This window comes from Lissotriton vulgaris, chromosome 10, assembly GCF_964263255.1.
Source record: "Lissotriton vulgaris chromosome 10, aLisVul1.2, whole genome shotgun sequence".
Taxonomy (NCBI): Eukaryota; Metazoa; Chordata; class Amphibia; order Caudata; family Salamandridae; genus Lissotriton; species Lissotriton vulgaris.
The window spans coordinates 118,875,643-118,901,958 of record NC_141698.1 but is presented as its reverse complement, the minus strand read 5'-3'; the positions used below and the strand labels follow the sequence as shown (position 1 = coordinate 118,901,958).

The following is a 26,316-nucleotide window of genomic DNA, read 5'->3' as shown; positions in this document are numbered from 1 at the left end:
TTATAATGTGGTGGGCCTGGTAACTTCCACAAACAAACCATTGGCAGTGGCATACTTCGACACATTAAAAGTTTGACTTACTCAAATGAAGCTATATTTTTTCCTGTTGTACAAAAGTTAAAGAAGGCATGGACAGTAGTAGTTTTCACTCCGTGTTATTGCTCACCTTAACACAAACGTTTAGCAGGATAGGTCAGAAGAGATCTAATTCTTTTTGTTTTCCTGGTGGCAAGGCTGAGTGGGGTGGGTGGGGTACCTGCAACACACAGGGCTCTGTTAATGGGTGACTGGCTCAAAGATAATTTTAGACACTGGCAAGTGTCTCAGAGAAACTCAAGCACTCAAAACTGATGACACTGCTCAATCTCGGCAGTTGCAAACTGATCTAACCAAGGCTCTCCCACTACTGAAAGAACTTCCACCACCCCTGGGTGGAGATGCCATTCGTGATCTGAAAGCCATGTTCAACTGAGTTTGTCCGCCTTGGAGTTCAGAGAGCCCGCCAGGTGTTTAGCCAACATGGAAATAACCTGGCATTCCAGCCATGTCCAGATATGCAGGGCCTCTTGATAAGGGGTGCACGACCTCACCACACCTGGGTTGCTGCAGTACTACATGGCTGTTGACCAGTCTTCCCTTGATCTAAGGAAGAAAGGCCATCAATGCCAAGCAAATTGCCTGAAGCTTCAACAGGTTGATGTGGAGCCCGGACACTGCCGGAAAACAGAGTCCTCCGATCTCCACCTCTCCTAGATGGTCGCCCCATCCCAGAAGTGACTTCTCAGTCACCAGAGTCAGCCCTGGTTGGGGAATGGAGTGGGGTATGCCCGTGACCTGATCGCAGTTCATCAGTCACTACCTCAGATCTTTTGCACTTGGATCTGGACCATGTCGGAAAGATTCTCCTGATGCAGCGTCCACCGGGACTTCAGGTCCCACTGCAAAGCCTGCATATGCCAACAGGCTTGAGGTACAAGCAGGATGCGCGGAGGCCAGGAGACCCAACAACCTTCAAAGTCCAGGATAGAGGCTGAAACATCTGTATCGTAGCCAGAATATTCTGGATGTCCAGAACAGCTCTGATCAGAAGGAGTATCTGAGATGAAGACACTTGTGACTTTGACATGTTGATAGTAAACCCTAGAAGTGTAAGACGACTGCCTGGGCAAGCTCACCTTAAACGGGCAGTCTTTTCAGGTAGGGAGAACGAGAACCCCCGACCTCTGTAGATGAGCTGTAACCACTGCTATCACCTTGGTGAACACCCAAGGGGAGCTGGTAAGGCCAAAGGGAAGCACAGCCAATGGAAAGGGCTCTTGGCCCACCGTGAGCTGCAAGTAAAGTCTCTAGGCAGGATGGGAGTGTGGAAAGTTGAGTCTTGCAAGCCCAGTGCTACCCACCAGTCTCCCGGGTCCAGGGCAGACTGAACTCGTGTACGAGTGAGGCATCTTGAATTTCTTCTTTTTCAGGACAAGTCTGAAAAGGAGCAGCAGGTCCAGGAGAGATCGAAAGCCTTCATCTTTCTTGAACACCAGAAAGTAGTGGGAATAGCTACCACAACCTACTTCTGGTGCCGGGCACCCTCTCTATGGCTTACTTGGCCAAGACAGCCTGCACTTCCTGATGAAGTAAAGAGAGGTGGTCCTCTGTCAGCCACTCTTAGGTGAGTGGCATGGATGGAGGCGAAGTCATAAGGGGGGGGGGGGGTGTTTAGCCCCTTTGGATGATTTACAAAACCAAATGGTCTGAAGTTGCTGACCGCCAGTGGTGCAGGTGATGGCGTATCCTGCTACCCACTGGATGTCCATGATGGTCAGAGTGCAAACTGAAGTTTGCAGGCTGTAGCTGACCTGGGGTGGTTAGAGGGTGGGGTGGTTCGAGGGTAGACTGATACGACCTCAGGCTACCTGTCCCACGTTGACTATAGGACCAGCATCGTGGCCACTAAAAGGCTAGAAAGCCTGTTGGCCGTGATGGCTGGGAGAGTATGGGTGCGGTTGGAGCCCCTTCTGTGGCAAAGAAAGGTGCGGAAGTAGGACTGGGGATGACGAAGGGCCACAGACCAGCCCAAGGACCTGGCCGTAGCAGTACTATTCTTTAATCACGCTAGCACGGAGTCCGCCTTCTCTCCAAAATGATGAGAATGATGTAAGTGAAGCTGGGCATCCCCTGAAACTTCAGTGGTTTTCAGCCAGCTTTGGCACCGCAAGGCCACAGACAGTGAAATCGCTCTACCAAGCGAGTCGGTCCCGTCTAGTCCATAATTGCTGCGTCTTTCTCGCCAGCAATAGCTTGGGAGAGTATGGCTCGTGCGTCTTCTGAGACAACAGCGAGCACTTATTGTATGGGACTATCAGCCCAAAAGATATGCGGTGTTCACTGACCGCAGTGCAAGGTTGGCGTAAGAAAACATTCTCTTCCCAAAGGTATCCAGCCTCTTGGATTCCCTATCCAGTAGTGTGGTAAGGACTGTGCCCAAGGTTGATTCTAGAGGTGCTTGGACCACCAAGATCTCTGGGGTGGGGTGCTAGGCAAGGAGACTAGAGTCCTAGGAGCAGGGCGATGGCGGCCGGCAATTGTACTATGCACTGGAGCTCCTGTGCAGAGTTTGGACCATGCTCTGAGTAGGGCGTTGGTGAGGATTTCCTTACAGGGAAGTAAAGGTTCAGAAGGGGCAACTCCTGGCTGAAGCACCTCTGTCAAGACGTTCCTTCTTGACCACCACTGTAGGTAGCTGAAGGTCCAAGACCTCCAAAAGCACCACCATAGTAAAATAAACTCCTTCCTCCATAGCCAGGCTAAGAGGAGAGACCAAGCTAGTGTCAGGTAATGTTTCTAACCCACTGGCCTCTGCCAGTTCCTTAAACCAGTTGTCCTCGTTCTTATATAGGGAATACTGGTATCCATAAGGTTTCTCAAACCCCTCCAATTCTTCTCCCTCGCCAGGCCTGCCAAAAGCAAAAGTCACTGGCTCCGATCCAGAGAGCATGGTCCGGGCTTGCCCTAAGGGATGGTAGGAAAGACATTAGGATTCCTCTTACTAGTAAAAGCCTGTATCATAGCACCACTACAATTTATGGCTTCGGGTGTTATGAGTGGAATGTTGGTTCACCAAGGGCCAGCCTGGGGACAGGCCAACTGAATGGAACAGCCAAACATTATCTCATCCAAGTGGCGATAGGAGTGCCCATGAGCACTTCATTAAAGGCAATAAGGGCTCAGTGGAAGCCAGTCTGAACAGGAAGACTCCTGTTGGTTAATCAGATTTAGTTTCAACAGTAGACCACTGTAGGAGGAGGATTTCTGCTGCTCTGTGCACCACCCAAAAAAATAAGAAAGAAAGCACTATCCACGAGGAAGTGACTTGGAGTCAACTCCAATCATGGCTGGCAGCATCTTAGTGATATCTTAGAGTGACATAGCTCTGGCGTGGACCAACTTTAGTTCGGGGTTAGAGACTGGCACAGGCACCAGGCCAAGTACAGATGACTGAGTCAACACAGGTGTGACCCTGGGGCCTGAGTGCATGTTAGGACTTGCATCAATATGGGGCTGGTGATGAGTCCCACAGAGAAAGTCTGAACCAGGGGCGAGCCCACTGGCAAAAGTGTTACTATAGGCTCCATGGGTCCTGAAGGCACTCGAGAAAGAGCCAGCCGGGTCTTAAAAATCTACAGCAAAAGGTTCTTTGAAGGGAAATATCCACGGAGGGTTTGGAGATGGTCCAGGGAATGTGCAGCGCATTGGAATCAACTACTGTGCAATACGATTCGAGCCAGCGGATGCTGGAGGCGAAGGTCCTTTAGCATGACATTTGTCTGACTGAGTGGTGAGGGTATGGGGACAGTGTTGAATCCCTCTTTGCCTTATTATGCTCGAGATGCACTTTGGATTTTGACTTACTTGCGGACCTCAAGCAGGACCAAGATTAAGCTTCGGACTAGCCTCAGGAGGGGAACATGCTCTCGAGCTTGGAGAGGAATCACAGTTTTAGTTCAATCTCTTCGCCTATTCAGTGATTAATATATTTGCTTTCTGCTCTCTGAATGCCTTTGGCTGTATCCTGGCGTAAATGTTACACATCTTAGAGTTGTAACTGGAGCCAAAACCCCATTCGCATATATCACAGTGGCCCGTGACCAACATTTGCATCACTGAGTCACAGCATGCCCTGAATCCTGTTTTGGGGCAGGAGACATTTTCGGGGCACAATGAAAAATGTAGCAGGCCTTAGAAGACCAACAGGTTGGGTGTGAAGCTCCTTATCTGTGTTGAAGGATCAGGAAAAGCAAGAAACTGACATCAATGGGCAGGGGTTTCACCTATCTGTGCGCAGCTCTGTCACTTCTGGGTGGTGCAAGGTTGCTAAGGAGTCATGTTGGGCCCCCTGGCATCACACGCATGTGTGAGTAATTACTTGGAAATCTCAGAATCCATTCCGTTCTGCCACCTGATGACAATACTTTAAAAGGTGAGGAATCTGCCTAGAAGTATCTATTGCAAACAAGAGTTCAAAGCTTTACAGACATTTACGGCTAGGGTGCTCAATGAAGTGGAAAAGGTAGTAGAAATACATTTCAGCGATAGCCCTGGAGACAAATCTTACTAGACATGATAAAAACTCCTTTAAAACATAAAAGGGAATACACCTGAGAATAGACTTTGGTGATGTGCTCTGAATTTGTGGCACAAGGCTCAAGGAGTTATTTGTGGTATATTTTCTCATCAATGTTTATAAAATATATTTTTTTAAAGCTAATAAAAAGGAAATTTGTAGGAATCTACGGAACATGCTTGTCTATGTATATAAAATTACAGCGTCTGCTCTCAAGAAGTTAAGCCCTTAGATAATTTTTCAAATTTATATATTATGCGATTTTCAGTGACTTTGTTTACCCAAATGGGATCTGCACATAAAATAGTAACGCGAGATACAGCAGAAGAATGGTTTTATAGAAAAGTTTTGCCAAGGGACATTTTAAACTAGACTCTTACTGGTATTTCATTAGACTTTATACAAGGTGTCTGTTGGTATTTAAAAAAAATAATAAAAAAACTAATTTGTAACCAAAGTTTCAATGAATTTTACACATTTTAAGAGACTAGGATTACCTTCTCACACACCCCTGTAGTTCAGAGTAAGATTCACTGATTCCCAGCTCAACTGTGTTATTAGAAGCCTTTTTCTGATGGCCAAAGTGCTATAAAGAGTGCGTCTTGGGTCAAAATGAATAGCCTCACAAGATGTGTTAGCCTGTAACAAGGCGTTTTTTCTCTCCTCACACATTCTCAGGTCACTTACTTCAGGGATAGGACAAGCTGTTCTAGCAGTACATTCCTCACAGCTGAAATCCAGAAGTTGCACCAGGCGTATAAAAGTCTGGCCATTAGGCATCAATTCACAAAGTTTTTCACGCTCTTATTGCAGCGTTTCAATCTTGTATATCATTTAACATTTGCATGTTTCTGCGTCATTCTGTTACTCTCAACCCTTTGGGAATAAGACATGTGGGTCATCAGTGCAAAGTTTGCTTTATGAAAGAGTCCTTGAGGTAGCTGTGGATATTCCAAACTCTAGTGGACTGAGCAGAGGGATGAAAACACATCTAATTCAATTGTAAGATGTGTTTGTGGACACAGAAGGACCAGCCTCTCCACTAATGAATCCAACACACCATCACAGAAGAGATACAGAGGTGAGGGTTGCAACTTATGGGGAACCTCGAATGACAGACTGTATTTAATTAGCACATCCATCTACAACTGTTTTACCTTCACCAATGGTCACTAGATCCCCAACGTGCAAACAGCAGAACTACCTTCAGACTGTACTTATAACACCCTGCATTGGGATAGCATTTTGAAACATTTGATGTAACCAGCGAAATTCCTAGAGTTGCCATTTTGTAGATTCATCAGCACAAAGTCCTTTCAATGGTTTGTGCAACTTATATTGACTTTTCCTCCCCAAATCGTCAGGTCTGCCTACTGCAACTATGTAGCAAACATTAGCACACATTGCCTGCTTATGTGTAGTGGCAAAGCTTCAGAGTGTACTATACTGTGCTTTTTTTGAGGCTATTTTACATTTAGTGTAAAGAAATCTCATATCAATACTACAAGCTACACCTACACCATGCATTCTAATGTGTGATGACAAATATCACAATTACATATCATCTACTGGCTCGTAAAAATAGCTGCACTGGTTCTAAAGACAATGCCCTGGTGTTGTTGTAGCAGTTGATTCACAAGATCGAGCTGAACTGAAAGTCTTGTTCATATGGCAGGTACAATCATGAACATAAACACTCTAACAGCGACCCCTCCATCAACGTCATAGATAATGGGTCAATAGTACAGTGTGTATTGAACTTTACCAACAGTAATGCTCAAACACTGGGCTGCTGTTTGCTCTTTCATTTGAAACATTGACCACATCACACGTTTGGTGACTTAAGAACTGTCTCTATGCAGCTTTTCCTTAAACTTTAGAAGGTTTCCACGAAAAGTAGAGTATGGAGATTTTGAGCAAGCCTTTCAGAAGCTGCACACGCAAGACCGCTGTTAGAATCCTAACATACGATAATAAATATGGCAAAACACACAACTTTGTCATGCAAGCCACTGGATGCTCCTACATCCCCACCCTAATTTTAGACACTTCCGCAGGGAACTTACATTGTGACTCGGTACTTAATGTCATCTTTTTCAGCCAGCTGCTCACAGGTGAAATCTTCATGCTCCTTCCAGGGCCACTGACATTTCCTGCAGGTTTCCTGAGAATGAGAATAAAGCAAAGATTAAGAAAATGAGAAGAAGCTGTCATGGCTTAGGCTACAAATCAATACCTTTACCAGGTGGATGCAATTGAGAAAATCTGTACAGAACTTACTCATGGAGTATCCAGGCACTATTCCGAGGAACATAAAAACTAAGCTAGATATTGGCTTAACTGCAGTAGGCCTGTAATACTTCCCAGTTCTCAAAAAGCGACTTGTTGAATGACCGAAGAGTCTGCATGTCAACCTTAAACTCGAAGTAGTTTCTGGTACAAGATCAGAGACCACCGCCTTCAGTTTCCATTGAAGGCACATGAGATGGGAAGAAACAAACTGCAAATGGCCATACAGTGCAGTTCATTTGAACCCAGCAGTCCAACTCACTATGAAGACCTAACCTAATGATTTCAGTATTAAGGTTGTACACTCTCAATGAAATTCTGTGTCCAGGGCATTAGGTAGGTATGTTGTGTTTGCATCTGGAGACTTTACTTAGTAAGGTGGCAGCAATTCAACTACGGAAATATTTCCCAGAGCACTGCATCAACGCTTGTGTATGTATCTATGTTGGTCTTTTTGTTGATTTATCATATTTCCCATGCTTGGTTTAGTAATACAGCAGGATACATGTACGACGACAAGCGGTTGGCTGAAAACTAGCAATACTAACCCACTATTTTGTCTCCCTGAACACTCGGGTGATGATGAAAACTAAATGGAACAAGTGAAATAGTTTGGGGGAAAACACATACACTGATAGAATATTCTCTACAACACTTTATACAATCGAACTCTATCTGGTATGGTCTTTCAAGTTATACTAGGACTAAGGAGAGAAAAGGAGTGACAAAGAAAGAGTACAGAGTTTCTAAAAAGTAAATTGGTGCATGTTTTTGGATGTGTGACAAAATATTGCACGTTTTTTCTTTCCTTGTATTTATACTAGACATTGTAAAACGCAAATACATGCTCAAAGGGAAAGCATTCCCATACTGCCTATGACGACTCACGCACCCGCTGCAACACACAAAGGATCCGTTTTATAGGCGTGGTCGAGTTATAAGATGTTGTGATTACGCAGTAATAAAATAAAAAACATTCATTATTTAAATTAATGTTATTTTGTAAATAAATAACACCATTTAGCCCGTACTTTCAGTAAGTTTATTTGCAGACCTTGCACATCTGAACAGAACGCCATGTGGCTTCGGTATATTACACATACACTCAAATAAAAATAACAAACATTGGTAAAAACCAATAGGTCTCACCTAAACAAGCGCTATTGGCTTTGTCATTGTTTTTTACCCATGTTGCACAGCAGCACTTCAGTGCTTTTATTCTGGCTGGAGTGGTAAGTAACACAGGAGGAGAATGTTGCAAGCAGCAACATGGAAGGTTGGACAGGGGGACGTGGCAAGCAACAACGGGGTGGATGGCTGGGTATTATGGGACAAGCCAGAGAGCAGAAGTGGGTGTGAGTGATAGACCATGCAACGACAGAGCAAGCAACAAAGCAAGGGAAGTATGGTGTATGTTGCAAGCAACAAAGCAGGAGAGGGTAGATGTGAAAGGGCAAGCAAAGCCACAGAGAGGCAGGAGGGATCGGGGAAACAACAAAGTAGGGACAGGGCAAGCAATATAAGGGCGGGATGAGGCGCAAGCAACAGAGGAGAGAAAGAAACAGAGCAGGAGAGAGCAGGAGGGAAGGGGGCAAAGAACAACGCAGAAGGGCGAGGTAGGAAGAACAGGAGCAACTAACAAGGTCCGATTTGTGAAGGGGAGTGATGTGGCAAGCAACAACGAGGCAGAAAAAAAGTACCTCTATAAGCGTAAACAGTGGAAGGACACAATGGGCAAGGAAAGCAGTACTTCAGCCATTCACCATTTGAGCAGCAAACATACAAAGAGGAAGTTAGGCTGACGTGCTGCAAAGAAGCAAGGGGATGAGTGATTAAGCCAACCAACAGTAATTGATGAGATCTAAGCCACCTGTAACTAAACAAACTGTCTCAAGTGACCACGGATGTACTTTCCCAGGCAAGGCATAAAAATGGAGCCAAAACACAGCATAAGGTTCTAAAGAGGAGTTTATCAGGTTTGATTTTAGCGCTATGATAGTAAACGCATTTCCTACATTTTAGAGAAGAGCCTTCAGATTACATTAGTTATGCATTTCTAACGCGGTACCAATACAATTCCTAAGATGTACAGCAGCATTTTAAAAGTTCTCTGCAGCTGATGAATGGATGCAGATCAATTTTCCTTTAAGTGATAATCAATATTACAGTCTTTCAAGATGAATATCTTGATGGAAGCTGTACCCAATGTAGACTTCAAGACAATGACAAAAGAATAGGATTATTCTGCAAAGCATTCTGAACTGAGTGCAGTACTGAGTAGATGCAGAAGCATTCTGGCTCTAAAGTAACAAAATCTTTAGAAAAATTGTGTTAAGAAAATAAATATCTTTCTAGCCTTCTAAAAGCAACAGATGAATACAAGCGGTCCGAGTAGATCTAAACGCCCAGTATTTGCTGAAAGCTAACAATATTTTATCTCGAAGGTCTGAAAAAAAAAATAGACGTTCGGTTCCGTACCGGTGAATTTCCAGATTCCTTTTCACCAGAATTTTGATTACACTGACATGTTCGAGTACTAGACCGTTTCAACAGAGGTTATGAGAGGGCATATACGCAGCAACTATGTTTAGCAGGTAGACACATGCTATCACTTGACAGACTGGAATACCAAGTGTGCCAATTCAAAAATTATCAACAACGTTCTCCTCTTCGATAATGCTCTTTCTAGCAGATATTCTGCCTAACCACAGATTTCTTACCTTCTGAAATCCTCAGGCATCAGACTAGATCTTTTTCTATCAACTACCTGTGTAGCCATTTACCAGATTTCCTGCACTGGAACAAACACAGCCAAGGCCGTGGTGATGGCCTTAGCTTTGGTAGAATAGGCCCAAAGGCCAACGCAAGCTCATTCTTGGCCAAGGTATAGCCATAGGTATAGGTTAGTCATCCGTTCGCTACTCCTTAGTCGGGTTAATATATAAGCTAAGGAGTCCAACCAAGTGTCACCTACACCTTAGAGAGATGTAGTGGAGGTTAGAAAGTAGGAAGAATGAGGGACTGCGGAGGTTAGAAAGTAGAAAGAATGAGGGACTGCCCGACATGGAAAGGTCACATGACTTCAGATGGAAATGCCGCCTCCATCGAAAGCACTAAGTTGTCAGCAAAGAAAGCGGCTTATGGTTGTACCAGCAGCATGTGGATTTCACTCACGCAGCAGACACACAAAATTCACTGTTTACCTGGTCAATAACCTCAAAGATCAGCTGTGAACAGACTGAAAGGCATGCACATTAAAAACCAGATTAAGGTTTCACTTTGGCATAAAAAAGGTGCACGGAACATATGTGAGCCCTTCCGAAAAAAAGCATAGCAACTGTGGACTTTAAAAAAAAGTGATACGATTAGTCACAGACAGAAAGCTTAGGCAGGCCGACAAATAACTTATAACGATTCCTACAGCAACGTCCTGAAGGGCATTAGACCGGCCAAATAGAACATCAGAAAGTATAGCTGCAGCAAATCAACCCAATGGCCTCAAACTCTGCCACAAATTTTCTCCAGAAAATATCAACTTTGTGAATGGACAGAATTCCCTGGGTCTTCCTAGACTCCACAGTAGGTAGGCATCTTCAAGGAACAATGTTACAACATTTCCAGATTCTGGGTCCACTTGGGAAAACTTTGGGCTCCTGGACCTGCTGGATCTTTGAATTGGATTTCGGTTGGTGGGTCCTACCTGGGATCAACTCTGATCCCATTAGTCTCCAACCTAGTCCCTCTCCAGCATGTAGTCATACCTCAATTCCTGTGCAGGAGGCCATGCCACTCCCAGGCAGACAAGCTCAGTTTCCAAATGCGAAACTTGGGATGGATACTTAGACAAATTCTAGATCTCTTGTGATGGATCGTTAGCCAAATTATAGATCTCAGCCAATGTCTCGTTTTGGAATGACGGAGGCAAAGCTGATGCGGTGACCTCTCTGGCAGTATCTTTCCCTCAGCACCAATATCTTCAATAATTTTTGGCCTCATTCACTCCAGACTGACTCCATACAAGACTTGCAGAATTTTCCAAATTATGGGGGCGATGAGGCCCCCTTACAACACTGATGATGGACTATATTTAGACCTCCAAAAGGCTACTGATCTTAACACTTCACAAGAGGTGGGCCTCATTTCACTGATCAAAGAACTTTTGTGGCTGGATTACAGAATCAAAGTGAACCACAAAATTGAGTTTGGCGTCTCACATGACGGTGCAAATTTTAAAAATTCATATAATATTTTCCTCAAAGAATAATGGAGCCCCAAATTGCTAAGGAAGGTTTGTGAGCATTGTGCAGCTTATAACCTGAGGCCCTAAGTAGCAATATAATATCAGCCTGCGAGTTCACTATAGCTCTATTCAGGCACAAAGGAACCCCACTTCCCAAATAGGAGCATTAGGAATCTTAATGAAGGGATGACCTGTAAATCTAGGAGCAATGATACCCAGTTGAAAAGGTCTACATAAGAAGTGTGTTGGTATTGTGAGCACTTCATCAGGGGTAGCAAGCGCTATATAAATGCAAACCTTTTTACCTCTTCTACCCCGCCGCTATTCTTCCCAATCCAAATGACTAACATATCCACCACTCCAATTACTTTCATATTTCACTATAGTAATGCACCACTTACACTGTATGGGTTCCAGAGTAGCGTGCTACTCGCCGAAAAAGAACATCAACACCCGATCAAGGGTAGCAAGCGCTATATAAATGCAAACCTTTTTTTACCTCTTCTATCCCGCCACTATCCTTCTCAATCGGAATAACTGACTAACATATCAATCACTCAAATCACTTTCATATTTCACAAAACAAATTCACCACTAATTCTTTATGGGCTCCGGAGTAGCGTGCTACTCGCCAAAGAAGCTCTTAGACGCCTCAACATGGGCAATAAGCGCTATTTAAATGCAAATACAATACAATAGCCCAAATGCCTTGATCCCACTGTAACAGTGGGAAGCCCATGAACAGCATCATATTCAGGATGGCTCTTTTAAAAAGGAATACTCAGTGAAGGAGTTAGATGTGTCTTCGGCACAATGATCACGAATCCTAGAGATGTAATAAGTCCCTGTCATCTGGAGGTGGTCTATGATTGAGGTGAGCCACCTAACAAAGTCAATGAGGATGCAGGAGGCTAAATTAGCTAAGGAGCTACAGAGCTATTCTCTCTCAGATCAAGGACTGACGCAGAAACATAGGGATCATATCCCAAAAGCCCTGTGCTCCTTGCAACAGAGGACAAGCTCTGAACCGTACCATAGAAGGGACATCTCCAATGAGAGGAATTCTCTGCGAAGGAGTCCGTTGCGACTTAGGTGCTTTTTGTTCATGAATGATATCAGGATGTTCACAGTCACTTGGAGGAGGGCTACAAGTGATTTTGACAAGCCTACCTTCAACAACTAGTTGACGAGGTAGGGTAAAACTGCTAGCCCTGTCCTCTGAAGATGTGCTGAGTCCCCTGCCATCTCTTTCAAGAAAACCTGAGGGGTGCTGATAAGGAAGAGTGGGAGAACAGAAAACAAACTGTCCTGGCTTCCCTGAATCACAGGTAACGTCTGTGGGTCTTCAGGATGGCTGTATGAAAATATGCATTCTGCTGGTCCAGGGCTACTACCCAGTCACCCAGAACCAAATCATTCAGAACCTGGACCAATGTCAGCAGCCTGAATTTGTTCTTCTGCTGGAAAGCATTCAGAGGCCAAAGATGTAAACTAAGAATATGGCCTCTGTCCTCCTTCAGCACCAGGAAATATGGGATTAATAACCAGTCCCTGTTTCAGATGCCAGCACCCGATCTATGACCCCTTTGCACAAGCAAGGGTGCACTTCCTGCAGTAAGGCCGCCAAGTGGTCCTCTGAAAGCTGATCTGAAGTAGGCTCAAGGTGAGGTGGGTTGAAAAAGAATGGAAGTGCCTAGCTCCAACAAATGATTTAGAAGACCCATCTGTTTGATGTAATAGGTTGCCACCCCTGGAGAAAGTGTTGCATCTGTAATCCTATAGGATGTTTGTGAGCCACTAATGGGATGTTAAAGTGGCTTGAACGCTAATGCCATTGGACTGTGGAAACAATAGGATTGGTGTCCATGATGACCAGCACACTGTCTGCCTGTTCCCCGATCTGTGGTGACCTGGCATTTTAGGGATGCCAACCTTCTGTAGACTCCTCTAAAGGGACAGGATTGCTGAAGGAATGGCATGGTAAAACAAGAAAAGTTCATTGAATGCACAGTGGAATGGCTTTCGTTTAAGCGTTTCAGGGCAGAATCTCCTTTATCCATGAAGCGACAAGACCACTCTTGTTTCATATCCATAGGGGAAGCGGGGGCCTGGACATCCCCCCTCCAAAAAATACAGCAGTTCTCATCTATGCGTGGTAATTGGTTCATGGAGCTTAATCAACCCAGTGTGCTAGGCAACATATAAAGCGGCACTACCATTGTGTGGGGGTAACATATCCCCAGCATCAGCACTGTCATCTCGAAATGGTAGTAGGCTCTCAGAGTACGAACCAAAATGTTTGTGGAGCACCTGATAGCAGCTCCGCAGGAGGGATAGTGTTCTGACAGAATCAGATTGAAAGGGGACTAGCCATCTCAATGTAGGCGCAGGTGAGGAACCCTAAGTGGATTGGATAGGCACAGATGGCGCAGAGGATTAATTTGTTGGGGGTTAGCCAACTAAAGACCCCTGCGAATGCATGAGGCCAAGGTGCATCAGACGGAACCAGGAGACAGCCAAACTAAAATGGCCTCCCTGAAGGACTCAATCAGTTGCCACATCACTGATGATCAAGGGAATTGGGAGTGCATCTGGAACAATATTGGAATGGGCACCTTGGTGGATTGCGAGTGAACAGTGGCCCATTGACGCCCTCACAACTTCTTTGGAGGAAACATTAGTAGGATGGGGATGAGCCCTGTTTGGTCTTGGATCTTTACGTACCTGAAGAAATGGATGCAAGCACGAGGGGGTGGCATCTATATCGGCTACACTCCATCACTTCCGGGGAGGAAGGAGGTCAATGCAGAGCCACATGATGCCATCTATTTGTGTAAAGGCCACTGCTCTGAAAAGCTCTCCGATCCGGTCTGGCGGCCAAGAATTACTCTAAAGGAGACAAACCTGCAGTTAGAAGTATCCATCAGAAAAATAAGATTTAATAGTGCCCACTGCAAAGTCTTCAGGGACCATAGACACAAGAAACCAAGAAACATCGGACAGCTTGGATTCTAAAGGGTCAATCTTGAGGTTACCACACCAATCAACAAACCTATCCCATAATTCGGATTAAATGGACTTTGTTGAAGGACGTCTGGCGGTGAGGATGATATCAACCACTTCCTGCGGCAGATCAAATGCAGTCAACTTCTGCCACACGATCTCAACTAATAGCCGAGTAAATTACATAGATTTGGTTTGAGGACTTTGTACTGATGCAGAAACAGAAGGTCCGCCCAATGTGGAAGCCAGATTGGAGAACAGGTGCTCATCTCCTGAAGCTCAGAGTGCCACACTCTCTTGACCAAATTTGGAGCCACTAGAATGACTTGGGCCTGGATCCTAATCTTTTTGTTTCATAACTCGGGCCGGAGAGGCAAAGGAAGTAAGGCATACACAAAGGCAGGGTTCCATTTCAGCTAAAATGTATTTCCTTGTGAGTGCTCTTGAGGAAACTCAATGCACAAAACCTTTGACAATGCTCATTCTACACAGTGGAAAAAAGATCTACCCAGGGATCACCCCACTGCCGGAAGATGCCATGCACCACCTCACAATGTAGTCACCATTTGTGGTCTGCCAGACAGTGTGCGATGAGCTTGTCCATGTTGGCATTCAAGGACCCTGACAGGTGGTTCACGATCAGGAAGAGTCCCAGACGCTTCCACCAACTGAAGAGGTGCAGAGCCTCCTGGCACAGAGTCCTTTACTCCTGTCCACCTGTTTGTTTAAATACCATATGGAGGTGGATGTGTCCATGAGAATCTGCACTAGCCTCCCTATGCTAGACGGTAGGAAGGCCTATAAGGGGTGGGGAATGGTTCATAACTCCAGCAGGATGATATGGAGCTGAGCTTTCACTAGAGACCAGAGTCCTCTGATCTTTATCTCCCCCACATGACCTCCACAACCCAACAGTGATGCATCTATCACCATCGTCAATTCTGGCTGTGGAAGGGAGAGGGGCCTACCACTGGTCCAAATGCCGAGTAGCTACTACTGCACATCTTTAGCAGTCTCCTAAGGAAGTTGGTGTAGCAGAAAGAAAGGGTAGAGCATAGTCATGCTTATTGAGCAGATGGGCCCATGTGACAGAAGTAACCAAACGTGATCTTAGGAGAAAGTAATGGATCCTGCCTCCCACGAGTGGATGTGCACCAGCAATGGCAAGCTAAAGAAGCTTTTGTGCTTGCCTGACAGATCCTTGACATGGCTTTAAAAGGACTGGGGCGAAACTGTTGAGGAAACTGTTTGGGAGAGGCCAAAACACCCAGGGAACATGCCATAGCCCTACACTCCTTGAAACGTTCGGAGGCAGAATCAGTGCATTAGCCAAACATGCAAGACCCTCTGTAAAACATACCCAAGACCGAGTTCTGTAAGACTTTTGAAAATCCTATGGAGCGTATCCACGCATGGCGGTGCAGCACCAAAGTGATGCAAATGCCTTGCCCAGACAATTATCAGTATCAAGACCAGCACTAATCATGTATTTGGTTGCATCTGCCCATACTACAAAGTTTGAGCCACAATGCTGCCTCAAATACATACAAATAAATATAATAGAGAATATTGCTTCAAACATGATCATCATATTTTGTGATGTCCTATTTCTAACAATTCCTGTCCCCTACCACAAAAACACTTGGATTAACATGTGTTACAGCTGGTAGATAAAACCACGACCCCGTCACGAAGCAGTGGCATTTTACAGAACGGTCTAGGATTATGGTTTAACTAGCTAGTGGGATAATGTACAAATGAGATGTGACTAGGAGCCTATTCATCAAAACAGGCTGCAAAACCCAGTGGTTGAAAAACTAAGACTTATCAGAGGTACATACATGGTTGAGTTTTATGGTGCTGGTTAATGCCTGAACAACCAAACTCTTTGGAGTAGGAAGTTCAGCAAGAAAATCAAGATCCCAGGCAACGATCTGTGAAGTCTTGCCACTTGTCTATACACTGGTTGGCAGGAACAGGGCTTTGACCAGATGACTTAAGATATCAGTGAGGGACTCATTGAAAGGGAACAGGGCTCTGATCTGGTTGGCCTAGGCTGTAAGACCTTCGTAAAGACATTAGTCTTCGTCTTAACAGAGGGCAGTTATAGGTCTAAGACCTCAGCTGCTTGCAGTACTACTATTTCAAATAATGCACTTCCTTCGGTTGGTGGTTCGAATTAAGAATTCACCACTGTATCAGGTGAAGTATCACGCCCACTCTCCTACTGTAAATCTATGTAACAACTGTCATCCTAAACAGTGAGTAGATCATCCCATCTCACCATCATCAGCAGCTTGGTATGGAGGTGGCGGTAATCATTGGTCAGAAAGACAGCCCAAAACATTGTGGAGCCTCTGATGCCGTGTCCACCCTAGTAGGGGCACTGGATCACAAGTTGCACCGTAGTAAATTTTTTCTGCGATATTGGTTGGGATTGGGCTGAAGTTTTTCCGGTGTCAGACATCTGAATCATCACCGGATCCTCCTTCGGTGCTGGTTGCATCTGCATTGACAAGGGAAAAACAGACGGAGGCTATGAATTTTGGGTGGAAGCTTAGACAGAGTTGGAGTCGGGCCCATAATAGGTCCAAGGATGTCTGATGGTTCAGAGGACTGATCTGCTTGCAGTAAAATGGTGGGAGGCCACGTGGATCCTAGGAACCTGAAGGTAAGCCAGAACAAGCTGTAAGGAGCATTAAGAAAGGAACTGATGCCAGCTAGCAGTGGTGGAGCTTACATGTCACTTATGGGGCAGTGCGGGGTTAATCCAGAGCTGCATTGCACTACATTGCCGGGTGCTGGAGCAACGCTTGAGAAAAGTTTACCGGATCCATTCTGGCGCCTGGAAAGTACTCTAAAGTTAGGAATCTGCAATTAGAAGTATCCATCAGAAATTGCTGCTTGGAATGGTCATAATGGGAAGCAACTTTAGGCTCCCACTTGCACTCAAGTGAACAGCCACACCTTGCACTCTCTCTTAGCTGACCCTAGCCAAAAGCAAAATGTGTCCATTTTAGACCCAAATCAAAGTTAAGGGAAGTACTCCATATTATTATCTGCACTTAAAAAATATATTATTGCAGACAATCTATTAAAGGGACAGAATGCTGCTCCAAAGATATAGGTAATTATAATTCAGAAAATGGCTTGAAACATGATCATCATATTTCGTGATGTCCTTTATTCAACAGATCCCTACCCCTTATCTCCAAAGCACCTGCCATAACATAAGTTACTGCTGGTTGATAAATCAACATCCAGCCACGAAGCAGTGGCAGCTTTACAGAAGGGCCTAGGATTACTGTTCTAGCTGGTAGGATAATGTACAAATTATATGTGACTAAGAGCCTAATCGTCAAAACTAGCTGCAACACCCAGTGGTCGAAAAACTAAGACTTCTCAGGGGCATATATGTGGCTGAACCACTAGAACTTCTCTGACAGACACATTTCAAACTAGGGCTGTGTGTACATGAACGTAAATCAAACGTACTTCCACCACAATTACATAGGCTTTTATATTTCCAGTCCATAAGAACTGAGATGCACGGGCGGCTCCAGGTAGGAGCCGGGTCCGACAAGGCACTGCTGAGGGAAACAAACTAAGAGTGACCGTCTGATGCCCATAAACACAGTCCCGCCCGCCTTTGGCAGGGGGAGGCAGGCCAAGGTTACATAACGGACGAGGCCTTTTCACCGTACACGTGGCCGGAAGCCCTGAACGTCCCGAGGGCTATGACTCGAATGTGTTTGTCAGCTGCTCTGTGTGCAAGCAGGGGCGCTCCGGGAACAGAGATGTCAGGCTACGGGCGACAGCCATCTTACAATCAGGGCAATGCATGTATGAATGAATGTCTTTTATATAGCGCGCGGATGCTCCGAGTGTCCCGGCGCTCGGCATAGAGGTACAGGTGAGGGGCAGAGTCCCCAAATGTGTCCCAGAGTCCGCAAAGCTTAAAACATGCGTCTTCTGAGCCTTATGAAGAGTTTCCTCCGGAATGAAATACAGCACGCAATGAACACGGGTAGAAAGCAGACAGATCTACTGCATGTGTGCTAAAGAATTCTTCGTGTGGTACAGGTCGGTGTTTTCTTCCAATGTTGCCATGGATACGCGGTTTTATTTTGGGCCCCGCGATTTCCGTTTCTATTGTTGCATGTTAAACCAGAGGGATGGTTAAGAGGAATGGAGAATAAAGGCAAACCGCTCTTGCCTCTGATAGGCTAAAATCTGCCACGAAGTATTGGTGACAGTCAAGGGGCGCTGGCACTTGTTTATAGAATACACTTGGAAGTGCAACAATAACTAAGTCAACGTGAAACAAGATAATACATCAAATACAAAATAAAAAAATTAGGCCAGTTGACCAGGGGCTACTTTTGATTGGTCTAATATTCATTTTATAGAACTTCATGGTCATCTGTAAACATACATAAGCTATGTATTTAAAAGAATGAATCCTGTTGGACATGTAGCAAGTCTAAAGCACAGTTGTCTCGTGATGTACCTCTGCATGATGCAGGGAAAAGCACACAAAGGCGAGAGTGAAACACGGGTGCGGGATACGGAGAGCGGCCCACGGGCAAGAAAGAATATAACGCTGGGAGGTAAATGGAACACATCTGCACTCTCATTGAGTGCTTAAGAAAAAACATAGCTCCATAAAAGCAAGCAGCGGAAGTATAGAAGCCAGCCAATCAGAGATGCTAAAGAGGCAATGTGCTATGGGAGAAGCAAGCATAAGATTGCCAAGCTGTGACACGTATATGAAGCAGGCAAACAAGAGTAACAGTAAAGACAACAGATGGTAAGCAATGGAAGGGCTGCAATCCCCTGAATATTCTTGATAGGACCACAACGTGCCTTTCACAGCTTGCTCTGTCTGGTAGCCTCTACCTAAAAAATATCTAGAAGAGCAGGAGTAATACTGAGAAGATCAAAGTTTTCTGGTCACCTTCACGGAGACCTGGTGGTAGGACTTGTCTGTGTTGATATGCCTAAGCCTCTTTTCCCCTGATATTTCCGGTCTTTTTTAGGTCTCGCCTAGCGACGCAGCGCATACGCTGATCGCTTGTCGAAACTATTGTCGTAGATTTTTGTTCGAAAGGGGGACAGGAGATGTTCACGCGCCCGGACAAGGGATGTGCACGTGTACTGCCCGCACAACGCGCGCATGGCGTGCATTTCACTTTCCTATGACCCGCAGCCCTCTCAAGAATCCTCGGAGCGAGAGCAGCTTCTAGGGGCCGACCGCACTGCATGCCTGGCGTGTCTCGCGGGTCTTGGATGTCTGACCATCGGTTGTTGCTCTGTGCGCTCTGTTGCTACTTGGCTGCCTGAACTGCCTTGGCTGCTCTCCAGGTCACCCAGTGTGGTTTTATGTGATGTTTGTCAGCGTCTGGGCAACAAATGCCGCAGGATGTCTACAGGATAGGTATTCTCTGGCGGGAGCTCCACGAGGAGCAATCTACGTGACTATCTTGCTTGGCCACGCCCAGAGTTGTAATGCTGACATAAATAAAAGGGGGCCTAATGCAGTCCATAGACTTTGCTCCATTGTTCCCCCAAATCTTGCTGATCTTTCTAGTGCAACGATGACTGGAGTACACCACCCTGTCTATGGACATGCACCAGCTTATATTGATACACGAGAAAACCAAGTAGAAAACTGTTTGATGGACACAAGACGCAACATTGTTAGGTCGTGGGGCAATAGTTTGAGACCACTGAAGAGTTTTGAATATTTTGACGAGACCTGCTCCCCAGAAATAAAGCATTTGCAATGCAACCGGTCTCGCATTTCGGAGAGTTTAAGCTATTGGCATTGTAAATGACAATGCCTTTTATTTTTGTTTTAGTTTTTAAAACATAAATAAAAGGCATTGTTATTTACAATGCAAATAGCTTAAACTCACGTAAAGGTGAGACCTATTGCATTGCAAATGCTTGTTTTTATTTCAATCTCCTTTTCACGTCAGACCGAGAGACCTCAGCTGTCGTGCTAGCCTCATGTAATTAAAACAATAAATACATGAAAAATGCAAACATATACCACATGGCGGACCTATTGTCAGCCCTCTTCCTCAACTGGTCTATTCAACTGCTATTCACATTTTACTTAAGCCCACCCCAGCACACAGCATGGGGCAATGGGTCAGCCAAATTTAGCCATACGTGGTTCTCTTGCACTGTGAGTGACAGTATTTTGAATGGTCACTTGGGCACATCTGTCTAAACAGAAGAGTACTTCTGAGCCTAAACTGATGGGTCAATATTATGCTAATGCTTTTTATTGCATTCTCTCCTTTTTAGGTTGACACCTACCAGACAGCACAGCTTTTTGGTTGCAAAGACATAAGGGACAGGCTGAAAGCTTTCCTGGGGCATACTTACCACTGGCTTTATGTTTTGTAAATCACATTTGATTGCATTTTATTAACTGGCTTTATCGGTTTTAGACTCTCCAGCATGTCTCTGCCCTAGCCGTGGAGCATATCCAGTTTACCACTTCTTTTTACTCTTTCCGTGTATCCTTCCATTATTGCTCACTTTCTGGGAACTCTTTCTTTTTCGTTAGGCACTCCAGGCGATTGCATGTGTTTTCAATTGTCTCCTGGATGCTAGTTAACAGCAGTAAACAGGCTGTATTTCTTTGAAAAGGTTTCCTGCCACCTACTTTTCTGCTTGATTGACTACTTGCATTTACCAGTTCACCAATGTCGCATGTCTGTAAGGAACAATGTTCTGTCTACCAGCTTGTTTATTTTGGTCAGTGCTCTTTAGTAATAGCATTACTTAAATGCACCCCCAAACTAACCGTGCTGGAGTTCAGAAGTGAATGAGCAATAAATAGGCTTTACAACTTTGCTTTAATCTTGTCACATTAGCTGTGCATTCAAAGATAGATCAAATGTTAGGGTCTGTCTACCAGTGGAGCTTGGTGTTTATTTCTCTTTATAGGACTGCAAAGTCAGAGGATTTCTGTGACAATCTTGCTGGGTACTGGGAGTGAGAGGAAACTGTGGGAAGTTTTCTAGCACAAAACAAAATGTAAATGCTAGTAAATTAACTGTACAGATACTTCAGAATATATATCTGAATTAGGGAAGCACAAATTAAGCTTTTTTTTGTAATTCTGAAGTGTCGTGAAACTAAATATTTTAATACGATCAAAACAATTCAATAAACTAACCAATACTAATTCCCATTGTTTTATCAGTAAAACTGTGTGTGCAAATGTAATTGTCATTTCAAATGAAAATGTGCTGTCTGCACTGGCAGTGTACTACCACACCATGCATACGCCACCCTATGCCACTCCACCCTACTCTGTGACACTACTCCGTTCTACAACACTTTGACACCCTGCTCCATTCCAGTCTATGACATTCTGCTCCATTCCAGTCTACAACACTACTTCATAGCAGTCTACGAAACTCTTCTACTTTTCAGTCTATTACACTCCAATTCACTCCCTTACACCACTAATTTTTAGCCATGAGGAACAGCAGCCAGGCTGGTGTACCATATGACAAAAACACATTAACAGAGCCATTATCTCACACATAGGCGAGACCTATTGGCTTTGCCACTGCTTGTTGTACTTTTCAGACCCTCTCGCGTGTTTCAACGACATCTTCAGCTAACAGTAATTCAACGTGAATAAATACCTTTCTTAGTGCACATAATAATATTTTCCTCTAAAGAGCATTAAAACTAATAAGCATTCGCTACGGCAATAGGTCTCGCCTGTGCAAGAGTAATTGTATTTACTAATGTGTTTTAGCCAAGTTGTACATCACACTGTAGCTGGTGTTCAGCATGGCTAAAAGTTTGTGGTGTAGATTAGAGTGGCGCACAGTAGAGTGGCATGCAGTGGAGTAGAGTGGAGTGGCACAGAGGGGCATAAAATGGAGGGGCGCAGAATGGAGTAGAGAGGTATGCAGTGTCATGGAATAGAGTGGACTTGAGTACAGCAAAGTGGAGTAGACTAGAGTGTTGTAGAACATCATAGAGTAGAGTGTTGTAGAGTGGCATGAAGCAGTGTGTTATGGAGTGCCACGCAGTACAGAGAAGTAGCTTGAGTGGCGTGGTAGCGCAGAGTAGCAGAGTGTTCGGAGATTAAGGTGGAGTAGCGGATCGTACAGTGGAGTAGAAGGTTGGAGTGCCGCAGAGCCTTGTGTGGTGGAGTGGCGCAGAGCCTTGTGTGGTGGAGTGGCGCAGAGCCTTGTGTGGTGGAGTGGCGCAGAGCCTTGTGTGGTGGAGTGGCGCAGAGCCTTGTGTGGTGGAGTGGTGCAGAGCGTTGTGTGGTGGAGTGGCGCAGAGCGTTGTGTGGTGGAGTGGCGCAGAGCGTTGTGTGGTGGAGTGGCGCAGAGCGTTGTGTGGTGGAGTGGCGCAGAGTGTTGTGTGGTGGAGTAAAGTACAGGTGGTGGAGTCATAGGGTGGAGTCGAAGGGATGCAGGGTGGAGCGGAAGGGTCGCAGGGTGGAGCGGAAGGGTGGCAGGGTGGAGCGGAAGGGTCGCAGGGTGGAGCGGAAGGGTGGCAGGGTGGAGCGGAAGGGTGGCAGGGTGGAGCGGAAGGGTCACAGGGTGGAGCGGAAGGGTCACAGGGTGGAGCGGAAGGGTCACAGGGTGGAGCGGAAGGGTCACAGGGTGGAGCGGAAGGGTCGCGTAGCAGAGTGGTTAAACACACGGACATATGCTGTGATGGCATCAACCTTCGGAGCTTCCAAAATGTAAAAGAGTGCATTTCCTAACGATTTATCTAATTCCATTTATTTTTCACTTAAGAGGTGCGTGCTATATTGTATATGCATTACCTGAATGTGAAATCCCAACAAAATCATTGCAGAATATTTTGTTGTTTTAGCCACAATTTTGACACTGCTTTCAAACTCATTAACTCTGCTCCCACTGCATTCAGGACTAGAGTTCCCATACTTCTGTTATTCACTTCGCTGCCCATAACCACAAGTGAACTTCTGCATCTCTCAGTAGCTTATCCCACCAAGCATCCATCCTGCTAGCAATGATCTTCTGCAACTCCTATTAGGGTCGGGGTTGTCCATGATCCCTTCATTCCTCTTGCTGCGTCAGTCCTTAGTCTCAACTTCCATAATGACGAGGACCTCCACCATCCTGAGACTTGCCTCTTTCTATACCCACAGTAATGTGGTCTTGAAGACCACTGCTGGAACACACTCACTGGCCCCATGCAGCACCACTGGAAACCGCAATTTAGCCAGAAATTGAAGCACCCTGCAGTTTTATAAAAGTTTGGCAGTGCAGGCTTGAACATAGGCGGGCAAGTCAACCAACTAACCGGGACAGAAGAGCCGCGCCAAGAATCTGGTTTGGCTCCAACAGACCGTACAAGATTCTTGAAAATATTTGACTGCTAACTTGTGCAAACATTGTGTAAAAATATGATAAAGTCCCTTCAAAATTCAACAAAGCACATTTATTTTACACATGGAAGAATTTCACCTAGGTATATTAGATTATATCACCGCATTGAGAAATATTTACCTAATACGTTTTTTAATTAACTAAAGAATCATAGCGGTCACCACTCCGCCCTGACAAGAATACTTTTAGTGAATGAAGAGGCCAGTCAGTTGTCATGTAAACTCTAAATGTGGCCTAGATTCATATAATATCACAAGAGGTTTTTGGACAGTGCATATCCTAAACTCATGTAGTTGAAGCTGCTTGGTTATGTGACAATGAAAAAAAATGAGGTTCTCTGAAAAAAATTAATCTAGGATCATGGAATCTATGGCTAGGTTGAGTCTCTACCAGATAATATTACCAAAAGTAAGGAGTCTTAGCCGCGATTTTCTTTCCTTAGAATAGATACCCAAAGCAATACCTCCCCGGAAGTGGGCCTGGCAACAGATTCAGACCAGGATGGTCTGGAGTACCGTACGGGCAAAGTGTGCCATGAAGGACTCTATTGTCTAGGCAGTAGAGGTTGGTAAACATGTGCAGGAATGCCCACGTCACATTGTGACAAAGTTTCAAGCTAATGCAGTGGTTGCAGCCTTGGCTCTGGGGAAATGAGCCTGCAAGCCCTCAGGGTTGCTTTTTGGCCAGTGCATCGCAGATCTTAATGCAGCGTACAATCCATCTGGAGATGGTCCGCTTCTGCACAGCTTTCCCTTTGTTCTGGCGAACCCAATGAAAAACTGATTTCCATCTGGTATTATTTGGTACAATCTAAGTAGAACGATAATGCTCTTTTTGGATCCAGGCGAAGGAGTCTCTCCTCATCTTTGGAAGGGTGTGGCTAAGCAAAGAAGATCGGCAGTGTGATGGTCTGGCTGATGTGAAAGGGTATCACCACTTTCGGCAGAAACGAGGAAGGTGTTAAAAGAACCAGTTTGTCTAGAAAAAAGTTGGTGTATGGAGGGTGCACAGGGAGTGCTTGCAGATCGCTAATCCTCCTGGCCGTTAAAACAGCCACTAGAAAGTGGTTTTGATGGTCAAGAGATGCAAAGGGCACCTATGCAGAGGCTTTTAGGACGAGCACATCCAAAATATCAAAACTAAGTTCAGGTCCCATTGAAGCATGATGATGGGTTTTGGAGGAAACGTGTTGGAGTCCTTTTAGGAAACAAGTCACATATGACTTGAACAGGGAGGGCTGTTCCAGCAACCGCAAGAAAAAGGATAAAGCAAAAAGATACCCTTTATCTGTGCCCAAAGCAGAGAACAAATGCTAATACCTCGGACAACGGATGTGAGAGAGGATCAACATTTTTGGAAGTACACATAGCCACAAACTTATCCTAAAGGCAGGTATATACTGCCTTGATTGTGGGACACCAAACTTCCAGAATGACATTGCAGACTTTTGAAGGGAGGTCAAAGACTGTCAGTTGCCGCCGTTCAATCTCAGCCACAGAAGGAGCGAAAGGCAGAATTGGGCTTGCATGTGGTCGTGGAGGGTCCCAAGACCGGGCAGTGGCCCTGCTGTCTCAAAAGCACTCGAAGGCCAAATTTGCCTTGTCACCAAAGAGGCAGGTGCAATTGGAGGGCATGTCCAGTGACGATGCAATTGCTCTGCCTAGCAAGTTTGTCATATCCAGTCTACAGCGTTTGGTGAACTTTGCGGATACTCTGCCATTGGAAACAGCCGGTGTCACAATGACTTAGGCTTCCTCCTAGACCACTGGCAGCACTTGAACATCCGAATCCCAGACTGTGTGGGAATGCTGGCCGAAAAAAGGCATGTGTTATTCATAGACCACAGTGCAAGGCTGGCATAAGAGAATGTCCCCTTGCCAAAGGTGCCCACCCTCTTGGATCCTATATGCGGTGGTAGCGTGGTATGGAATGCCCCAGGATTGACTTTCGACATGGAGGCCTGGATAACCAGACTCTCTAGGGTGGGGTGTTGGGTGAGGAAATCTGGGTCCCCAGGAGTGGGTGGTGGCAGCGGGCAATAGTCCTGTGCACAGGAGCCCTAGTGCAGGGCTTAGTCCATGCGCCGAGCTGGACATCCATGAGGACTTCACTTAAACGGAGGAGAGGTTCTGTGGAAGCGACTCCCAGCGGAAGCACCCCAGTCATCTGCCACAGACGGCAGAATAAGGTTCTCCTCACCATCATGGCAAATCAAGCCCCTTCCTCCATAGCCACGCTAGACAGAGACTAAGCCAGTGTCTGGGGAGGTGTCTAAACCACTGGCATCTGTCAGTTCCTCGCACCAGTGATCTTCGGGCACTTCCTTGGGGATAGGGTAGCCATAAGGATCCTCAAATTCTTTCCAATCATACTCCCTACCGCGCTCATCAAAAACCAGTATCCCTTCGCTCCGATTCAGGTCGAGTCAGAGCAAGGGGCTACTTATTTCCATACAGGGTTGGCCAGAACTCTGACCAGCCCCGACGTGGGCTTCTGGAGATGCCGGTCCGGCTTCGTATCAGAGTCTGGTATGATGAGGGGGTTAGCCCCGCTGGGAACGACGTTACTGGAAGGGGCTCCGGGAAAGGTTGCGGTTTCATGACTGGAGCCAATCCAGATCCAAGAATTGTTCTAGGGGGGCCGACTGGTGCCAATGGAGTACCCACCAGCAGAAGTCTTGTAAGGGCATGTGCCGAACCTGTCGGCCCTAAGGCACTTCAGAGGGGGTTCGCTTGCCCAGATACGAGGTACATGGCCTT

The 26,316-nt window shown here is 45.5% G+C and overlaps 1 protein-coding gene across 8 annotated transcripts in view; it reads right to left on the bottom strand.

The window, feature by feature from the left end:
* The window catches only part of RNF216 (ring finger protein 216), a 776,933-nt gene that overhangs the window by 129,992 nt on the left and 620,625 nt on the right, over positions 1-26,316 (bottom strand). For all 8 annotated transcript variants that reach the window (XM_086940659.1, XM_086940658.1, XM_086940657.1 and 5 more), the window contains one exon: positions 6,682-6,779. In XM_086940659.1, coding sequence (XP_086796785.1) covers positions 6,682-6,779 — 98 coding nt within the window. The remainder of the gene's footprint in view (positions 1-6,681; positions 6,780-26,316) is intronic.